General features: G+C 26.4%; 1 protein-coding gene across 6 annotated transcripts in view; it reads left to right on the top strand.

Annotated features, from left to right (window-relative positions):
- LOC105216157 (phosphatidylinositol 4-phosphate 3-kinase C2 domain-containing subunit alpha) overlaps positions 1–7117 on the top strand; it is a 41777-nt gene extending 34660 nt beyond the window's left edge. For all 6 annotated transcript variants that reach the window (XM_054229419.1, XM_054229417.1, XM_011190514.3 and 3 more), the window contains exons 15-18: positions 1372–1568; positions 2797–2885; positions 4196–4345; positions 4413–7117. In XM_054229419.1, coding sequence (XP_054085394.1) covers positions 1372–1568; positions 2797–2885; positions 4196–4345; positions 4413–4592 — 616 coding nt within the window. In that variant the 3' untranslated portion in view covers positions 4593–7117. The remainder of the gene's footprint in view (positions 1–1371; positions 1569–2796; positions 2886–4195; positions 4346–4412) is intronic.
- Positions 7118–10139: the final 3022 nt, after the last annotated feature.

Genomic DNA, 10139 nt, shown 5'->3' with positions numbered 1-10139 from the left:
AATTTTATTTAATTTTACTTTATTTAATTTAATTTTATTTTAATTAAATTAAATTAAACTTAAATAAATTTACTTTAATTTAATTTAATTTAAATTAATTTAATTTAATTTAATTTACTTTAATTTAATTTAATATAATTTAATTTAATTTAATTTAATTTTATCTTTATTTAATTAAATTTAATTTAAAATAATTTACTTTAATTTAATTTAATTGAATTTAATTTTTTTTTATTTTATTTTATTTTGATTTATTTTAATTTAATTTACCTTAATTTAATTTAATATAATTTAATTTAATTTAATTGAATTTAATTTTATCTTTATTTAATTAAATTTAATTTAAATTAATTTACTTTAATTTAATTTAATTGAATTGAATTTAATTTAATTTAATTTAATTTTATTTTATTTTGTTTTATTTTAATTTAATTAAATTTAATTTTAATTAATTTAATTTAATTTACTTTAATTTAATATAATTTTATTTTGCTTTATTTTATTTTATTTTATTTGATTTTACTTTATTTAATTAAATTTAATTTTATTTTACTTTATTTTATTTTATTTTATTTAATTTTACTTTATTTAATTAAATTTAATTTTATTTTACTTTATTTTATTTTATTTTATTTTAATTTAATTAAATTAAATTTAAATTAATTTACTTTAATATAATTTAATTTAATATAATTTAATTTAATATAATTTAATTTAATTTAAATTAATTTACTTTATTTTAATTTAATTGAATTTAATTTTTTTTATTTTATTTTATTTTATTTTTTATTTTTTCTCGTCAAACAAGTGACCGCATTTTCTAATGTTATCCCCATGTATTAGCCAATTTATATTTCATTTAAATATATAACCCACTCATATTAACCGTTACTGCTCATTAACTGTCGCCTAACACACGTGTCCAGCACTTATCAGCCTCACCTATTCGACTCTCCTTCGCAGCTGATTGAGTTATTACACGCTCTTTTATGACGTGTCTTTCGTCGAATCGCACAATAAAATCTATTCAATACGAGCAATTTCTGCAACAAATTTCTGATAAGCATTTTATTTATATTTTCGATACCAACAAAAATTGCACAAATTGTTGTTGTACATTATCAACTACTTTGTTTTGTTTTTATATGAATTTCACTTTTTTTATTTAATTTGTTCCCACTCACCGACCCAACTTTATTAGCCAAGTTATTACAGTTTACTCGCACTCAAGCGCCAACTTAATTAATTTCCATGCCGCTCTAATTTACCCTCTCTACAATAACTTCAATTTACTCTTCACTCTATTTCCATAATTATCTTTATATATTCATATTCATAAGTGTTGTTGTTGTTTTCTTTATTTTCTTCTAGTTTACCAAGTGGCATGCATGTCGGCCGTTCGAATGTAAAATCGGTCGCTGAGCGTCGCCTTCCACAAATACGACGTTTTCTCGTATCGCTCTTCAATTCAGCGGATGAGATTGCTCACTCGGATTTGGTGTATACATTCTTCCATCCCTTGTTGCGCGATCAGCAAGAGGCTAAGTTGACGGTGTCTAAAGTTAGAGGTAAGTAACTAATACTCGGTGTTTTACATCTGATAAGCGTGTGACACGTGAAGTTTAGTTGTAACAAACATAAACAGAACAGAAACAAAACAGAAAACCAACTAAAAATATATAGAACAAAAAAGTAAGGAATATCAAGGTTCGGTCGAGATTCGCCTAATTCGGAAAGTGATTTATAAGTCTGAAGTTCGAAATTATTGCATCATAGTTTCTAAGTTTCACTTTCATAGTAGAATTACTACCTTTTAGACGTTTAATCATAGACCTCAAATAAATTTTTTAATGATTCCTACCGAAGACCTCTTATTTTTGCACCTAAATTCAATCTTTGCAATTTTTGTATCCAAATGGATCTGTTACCCACTTAAGCTGTATTTCGCTGCTCTGAATATAGCTCAAGTCCCTGATGGTTCAAGAAACAATTCTTGATCTAAGTCATTACTTGAGTCCCCATTTTTATTCGAAAATCCTCTTTTCTTCCAAAAAAATCTTCAAGAACCTTAGTAAAATATATACAGCTTTTTAAATAGATCTGAAATCTATGTCTAACATATTCAGACGAATTATTTTCCTCTACTCCTGTAACTAACGAAGATCAAAATGAGGTCCCTTAATATATTGCACTCGGGTATAAAATATTTCCAAAACGAACAAAAAATTAAGAACTCTCAACTTCAACTAGCTTGGCTTGTGCTATTTCGCTAGTGTGGTTAATTAGTCACGATTAGTGGCCAAATGCTTACACAACAGTTTCAAGCTGTTTTCTGGACATTTGTGTTATCGTTATTTCGTAATAAACCCGCACTAGCGGCAAGTATTTTTTGTTGTACTTGTAAATATTTACTTTCGATAAGATTAAAAGAATATGTATGTATGTACATATCCAAATAAAGATATGTAAGTGTAAATAGGCCGATATATATTTGTAGTCTCGCAAGTATGTGGTTAAGGTTAGATATAAAATGATCTTCGATAGTGAAAGTAGAACAGCTGTAGTTAAGACAAAATTCGAATGAAACATATCTCTTTATGCTGAAAAAATAATGTAGAAACCCTAGTAATGTTATGAAAAGCTTATTTGAAGTTTAATATTCGCTATTGGGTACTATACAATGAGAGCATCTGATCAATGATCAAAAATTGCACAAAAAATATAATTCTGATATCTTTCTTATCTAAATTAACACTCTGAGATTTAATTGATTTTAATTTTATTTTTGAATTACAGAAGTCAAGCAGCCTACACGTGAGAACCCTTACGAAGTTGGTCAGATAAAATTATCATTACAATATCGCCGTGATGTCTTAACGGTGATGGTAAGTGAAACAAATAACTATATATACAAATATTTTTGATTTCATTTAGTTTAATTTAACATAATCGATATAATTAAATTGATTGTCTAATTAAATTTAATGTAAAATTTTATGTAAATTTTAATATAATTTAATATCAAATTCAATTCAATTTAACTTAGCATCAAATTTAACTTATTATAATTAAATTAAATTTAATTTAATGTCAATTTAAATTAAATTTAACTTAATCAATTTAATTTAATATGACAGACAATTTTAATTTAACTTAATTTAATGTCAAATTGAATTTAATGTAACTAAATTAATTAATTTAAATTTAATTAAACTTAATTAATGTAAAATTTTATGTTATTTAATTTAATTTATTGTCAAATTTAATTCTATCTAATTTAATTAAACTTAAATTTAATTTAATATGACAGACAATTTTAATTTAACTTAATTTAATGTCAAATTGAATTTAATTTAACTAAATTAATTAATTTAAATTTAATTAAACATAATTAATTAAAGAAAATTTAATTTATTGTCAATTTAAATTTGATTTGATTCAATTTAACGTAATTAAATTAATTTAATTTTAATTTAACTTAATTATTTTAATTGAATATGATATAAAATTTAATTTAATTTAATTCCATCTAATTTAATTAAACTTAAATTTAAATTGATATGACATACAATTTTAGATTAATTTAATTTAAAGTCAAATTGAATTTAATTTAACTAAATTAATTAATTTAAATTATTTAAACATAATTAATTAAAGAAAATTTAATTTATTGTCAATTTAAATTTGTTTTGATTAAATTTAACGTAATTAAATTAATTTAATTTTTATTTAACTTAATTATTTTAATTTAATATAATCTAAAATGTAATTTAATTTAATTCCATCTAATTTAATTAAACTTAAATTTAATTTAATATGACATACAATTTTAGATTAATTTAATTTAAAGTCAAATTGAATTTAATTTAACTAAAGTAATTAATTTAAATTTCATTAACCTTAATTAATTAAAAAAAATAAAAAAAAAAAAATAAAAATTTAATTAAGTGTAAATTTTAATTTGATGTCAATTTAATTAAATAAAATCAAATGCAATTTAATTTAATTTAACACAATTAATTTAATTAAACTTAATTATTTTAAATTAATATAATATAAAATTTTATGTTAAACTTAATTTAATTTAATGTCAATTTAATTACACTTAATTTAATGTCAAATTTAATTCAATTTAATTTAATTTAAATTAAAAAAAAACGTTTATTAAAGTAAAAACATCTTCTTTCCTTTACAGATTCATCACGCCAAGGGTTTGACAATGCTACAAGGCGGTCAAGAGCCGAACACTTATGTCAAATGCTATCTCAAACCGGATACGACCAAAGTGACGAAGCGCAAAACGAAAGTGGTGCGAAAGACCTGTGTGCCGAGCTTCATGGAAACGGTAAATAACAACAATAAAATATATAAATAATAAATGAAAATTATCCATAAATCCTCTCCCACTTCAGCTCGAGTATCGCATGCCATTGGAGTACATACAAAATCGCCTGCTGCACGTCACCGTCTGGTCACATGACACACTGCAGGAAAACGAACTGCTGGGCGGCTTTCAGATCGATCTGAGTAAATATGATTTGCGCAAAGAATTGATCGACTGGTTCCGTTTGGGACCGATGACAAGGAATTGAGGCACGCCATGAATATAAAATATAAATTCAATAAGACAAAGTGAAAGTGAATTTGTTATAATAACGGTACATTGAATGGTCGGCCAACTTAGCAGTTCTCCGCCACAGCAGAAATATGCAAAGAGTTTTGTGAAAACTAATTGCAAGGCAACAGTATTTCTTCCGCACACACAAACATACATACATACATATATATATATAGACACCACTCAACAGGGATGCCCATTAGGGGTTGAGCAAAAGTTACATATATTTGTATGCGATCTTATATATATATATATCGATCTATACATATATACATACAAAGTATAAATACAAAGCAGCTTGGCAGCCAGTAAGCAGTGTAATCGTGTTCTAAAAGAACTGTCTTTACACAAATACATACATACATACATACATATACATACAAAATATAAAATATATTTTTATAAATAACTTTACTTAAATGTAGCATGTCTAAGCGGTAGCGGCTCGACGTTTTTCTCTCTGCGCAACGGCACTTATGAAATGGACATTCCAATTTATGCATATAGAGTTAAGTGAAGAAAACAAAAATCGAAACAAAAACAAAAAATATAACAAGAAAATAACGGGAAGAACACAAAGATTATTATGTTTAAGAACTTGAAATGTCAACAATATTAAATTTAAGCACATTACGCAACTTTATACACTTGCAATGAGTTTTCGAAATTCGAAAATGTTGAAAATTTACGTTTCGAAAATCTATTTTTGTATCAAGAAAAACATATTTCAAGTAATTGCTTATTAAAATTGAGAAAAGCTATAAAATTGTTTCATATATAATTTCGAAAATCAATTTTAATATTTTCGAAATTAAATTTCTATATGAAAAATACTATATTTTTTCACGCAAATGCTTTCTAATATTGGGAAAATGCATAAAATAGTTTCATATATATTTCCGAGAATGATTAAATTCGAATTTCGAAAATATTAAAATTATTATTCGAAATGAAATTTCTAGCAATTGTTTTCTATATTTGAGGAAATGCCTAAAACTATTCATATATATTTTCTAAACTGACAAAATTCGAAAATTTAAAAATTAATATTCGAAAGTAAAATTTTGTAGGAAGAAAACAATATTCTTCAAGCAAATTGAATAAAAGCCTAAAACTGTCTCACGTATAATTTCGAAAAAGATAAGATTGGAATTTCGAAATTTTTAATATTAATATTTGAAATTATACTTCTATATTAAAAACACAATATTTTTCAAGCAATTACTTTCTATTCATAAAATGCATAAAACTGTCTCACATATAATTTCGAAAATTATTAAATTCGAATTTCGAAATTATATTTCTATATATACATTCTAAAATTGAGAAAATGCATAAAACAGTAGCATATATAATTTCGAAAAAGATAAAATTTAATTTCGAAAAAGAGTTTCTTTAAGAAAAAGTAAATTTTTAGCAAGTTTCTTCTAAAATTAGTCTTATAGATATAATTGTAATATATACCTGCATAATTTAAAGTTTAAAATGTGCTTTATTTAGTATTATTAAAATTCGAAATTGTTAAAATTAACATTTGGAAAGTGTATTTTAATTTAAAAATAATTATTTTTGATGCAATTGTTTGCTAAAATTTATTATATGCATGTATATTTCACATTTTTGGCTCAATATTTATTTTTATAGAAACATTTACTTATAAATTTATTCGAACATGTTAAAATTTAATTTCGAAATTGTATTTACATATTTAGAAAATTAGTTTAAAGCAATTGCTTGCACATACAGAGTATATATGAGCTATTATTGCATACTTTTCGGCTCCCAAATAGTTTTATTTGTTATTTTCTCTTATATATATAAATTCGAAAATGATAAATAAAATTACTAAAAATGTATTTCTATCAAAATAAATTTGTCTTAAAGCAACTGTTTATGAAATTAAGCATACTTTCAGGCTCAAATCATGTTTTATTTAATATTGTACTTTTTTAATATAAATTTATTATATCTTTTCGAATTTCGAAAACTCATTGCAATTATATGCCTCTGGCAAACCTTGATAACTATTTATTAAACATCACTTCTTTTGTGGTTTTTTGTTGTAATTTAATTTTTTCGCAAATTTACATGGCACTTTAGACAATTTAGAAAAATATTTGAAAATTAATTTACAAAAATGTTTTCGAAAAAATTTATATTTATAACAGCATCGAACATTTTCGAAGAATACTGCTAAAGCTTAAATTCAAATAAATTTAATAAATTAAAAAAGAAAGTTATAAAATACTAAAAATCACCCACAATCAAACATGATTTACATCAACAGTTACTTCTATAAGGTTTTCCGATATATTTATTCTTACATTTTTTTTTTTCATTTTGCTTTATCGACAACTTTAAGCATTAACTCATTATTTATATAAAAACAACTCTACTTACGCTTTGTCTGCGCTCAAAAACTTAATTATGTATTTCTTATTAGCTATAATTACCACAATCTTCCTTCCTTTATGCTCCTTCCACTCACCCACTCACGCTTTTTACTGTTGTATTAGTTTAATTTTGCTCATCTAATTTATAGAGGAAAAACTCATTATTGTCCTATAACTTATTATATTTACACACATATTATATGAAAAAGGAAATGCTCTTTATTGTTAATATTTTTCGATAATTATTTGTATAATTACAACAAACGCATTTTTGCGTTTTTTTTTGCTGTTAATCTAGCTTAACGCTTCTTCTATACTGTATTAAGTTAAATAAATCGCTTACAAAAACAAAAACATAAAATAGTATTAATTATTATGATATTCACTGATAAATTGCATACACACAAATCATGCATTATGCTTAGCTTTAAATAAAATTAAATTGTAAATAGCGCAAAAATTAAACAAAAAGAAAATAAATAATTAAAAAATAAAAAAATATAATTATTTTTATTTCAATTTTGTTTTATTTTTTTTTTGTGTTTAATACGAAATTGTAATAAATCTAAATGTAGTGAATCGTTGACAACTCGGCTAATAAATGCTATTAAGTGAAAGAAATACATAAATATTTTGATTTTATTTAAAAACAAAATTAATAAAATTCGAAAATTAAGTTTTTATTAACTTTTTTAGTTATTTTTTATTAATTTTCGCCGATAAATCTTAAAACTGTATAAATTGAAGGAGATGTTTTACAAAAAAAATCAATAAAATACTTATGAAAATACAATCACCAATTTATAAAACAATTTATTTCATTTTCATAGCAAAGTTTTGATAAAAAGTAAAATAAATTAAAAAGATGTTACAGTTGAACTTCTCTAACTCGAATCACCATAATCCACAAAAAAACTCCGAGAGGCTTCCGAGCAATTTGATTTGTATGCAATTTGATTCCTTTGCCAATTCAGGAGTACGAGTGGAAGTTCAACTGTATATTAATTAATTTCGAGATGATATCTGTATCTCAAACGATATATAAGATATAAATGGAACTGGAAGAATCCAGGCCGAACCATATACGGTATAAGGGGTTAAACGATTTTTAAACTGAAAAACTTTATCAAGAAGGATAGTTAGATTATAGATCGCGACATGATCAGTCTTGGGTGAAATATTGAAAACAGAAAAACTTTAAATTTCGAAGTAATGAAAAAAAAGTCTTCTTTCGTTCATGACGTCACGATCTAACCATTTTTTTGTCAAACGCACTCCGTCTGAAGTAATTGCACGAAGCTGTCCTTCCATTTTCTCTTTATAAACGATCGACAGAATGAGTATCCTTAGAACCTCGATAGAGAAAAAAGAAGAAAATATCTAAAATTTAAATGAAATATATGCTAATAAACTTTAATAAACGTAAATTTCAAAGTCTGTAACTAAACAATAAAAAACACTATTTACAAGTAAATATCACATTCAAGCATATAAATTAAGTTTAAGAAAAAAAACAAAGCGAATAAGCAAGCAGCCAGTTGAAAAATAAGTTTATAAGATTCAACTATTTTAATTTAGTTTACTTAAGTTGAAAAATAAAGAAATAAACAGAAATACCCAAAAGCATACATCATTTTTAAACACCTTGCAATACGAAAAATAAAAAGTAGAGGAAAACAAAATTTATAAATATAAAGGGCGTTTTTTTAGACATTTGGCTTTGAAGACACGAATATAACGTCATGGTCAAGAATTTAGCTTATATTGCTTTCGAAATGATTTAGGGCAAATGACCATCACGGCAGGTTCGAACAAATTCCAGCCGAAAGGCAGAAATTGAAACCGTATGTCAGCAAATAACATCTGTGGAAAAGACCAACTCAGATGTATTGCCACACGTCTAAAACACCCACTCGTAAGAAGTATTTTTAAAATCATACTAACAATGTTTGATAACTCAGTGTACCTCTAACGAACGAAGTGCTTGAGTGGCATAGCGAAATAGTCATTGTAATTCATGCTTACTTGAGGATCGGACACTATAAGTTAAGCAACTGCACAATCAGAGTATATCCCGACATAGCAAATGTTTGTTCCCCAGTATACTAATCAATTTTTTTCACGTCTCGGCTGAATATAACAATAATTTCTTGATTAAATAGTATAAAAAATAGTTTTAATATATATTTTGAAGTCCACTCAGTGTCAGCTTTGTCTAATTTCTGTTATATATTTAAGATAGGCAGCATAAGAAAATACATCAAGCTAGTTGGCTGTCTCCTGATCGAAACACGCGGAACCAAATCGATCACGTTGTGATAGACGGAAGACATGTCTCCTGTGTTTTAGACGTGCGTCCAAATATAGACTCGGACCATTATCTGGTCGCAGCGAAGATACGCACCCGCCTCTGTGCAGCAAAGAATGCCCGTCAACAAACACAAGGAAGGTTCGACGTCGAAAAGCTGCAATCGCAACAGACAGCCACGAAATACTCTACTCGACTTGCACTCCTGCTCTCTGAGAGCACTCATCAGCATCTCGGTATAAGGGAACTGTGGAACGGCATCTCAAACTCACTGCGTACCGCTGCAGTCGAAACAATTGGTTTTCGGCAACGACAAAAAACAAGCTGGTACGATGAGGAGTGCCGTCTCGCAGCGGAGAGAAAACAGACTGCCTACCTCGCAACGTTGCAAACGACCACTACACGTGCGGGATGGGATAGCTCCCGAGAGCTGAAGAGGGAAGCGAGACGCATCTGCAGACAAAAAAAGAAAGAGGCCGAAATGCGTGAGTACGAAGAGCTTGAGAAGCTGGCAGACAGAGGGAATGCTCGAAAATTTTATGAAAAAATGAAGCGACTTAACGAAGGTTTCAAGACCGGAGCATCCTCATGTAGAGACCAAGGTGGTAATCTGGTAACCGATGTCCAGGGCATACTGGGATTATGGAGGGAACACTTCTCCGACCTGCTGAATGGCAGTGAGAGTACAACACCAGGAGATGGCGAACCCGATCCCCCAATCGATGACGATGGAACAGATGTTCCATTACCCGACCATGAAGAAATTCGAATAGCAATTACCCGCTTGAAGAACAACAAAGCAGCGGGGGCCGATAGATTA

This window comes from Zeugodacus cucurbitae, chromosome 4 (assembly GCF_028554725.1).
Source record: "Zeugodacus cucurbitae isolate PBARC_wt_2022May chromosome 4, idZeuCucr1.2, whole genome shotgun sequence".
NCBI lineage: Eukaryota > Metazoa > Arthropoda > Insecta > Diptera > Tephritidae > Zeugodacus > Zeugodacus cucurbitae.
Note: the sequence above shows the minus strand (reverse complement) of the source record. Positions and strands in the feature narration are given on the sequence as shown.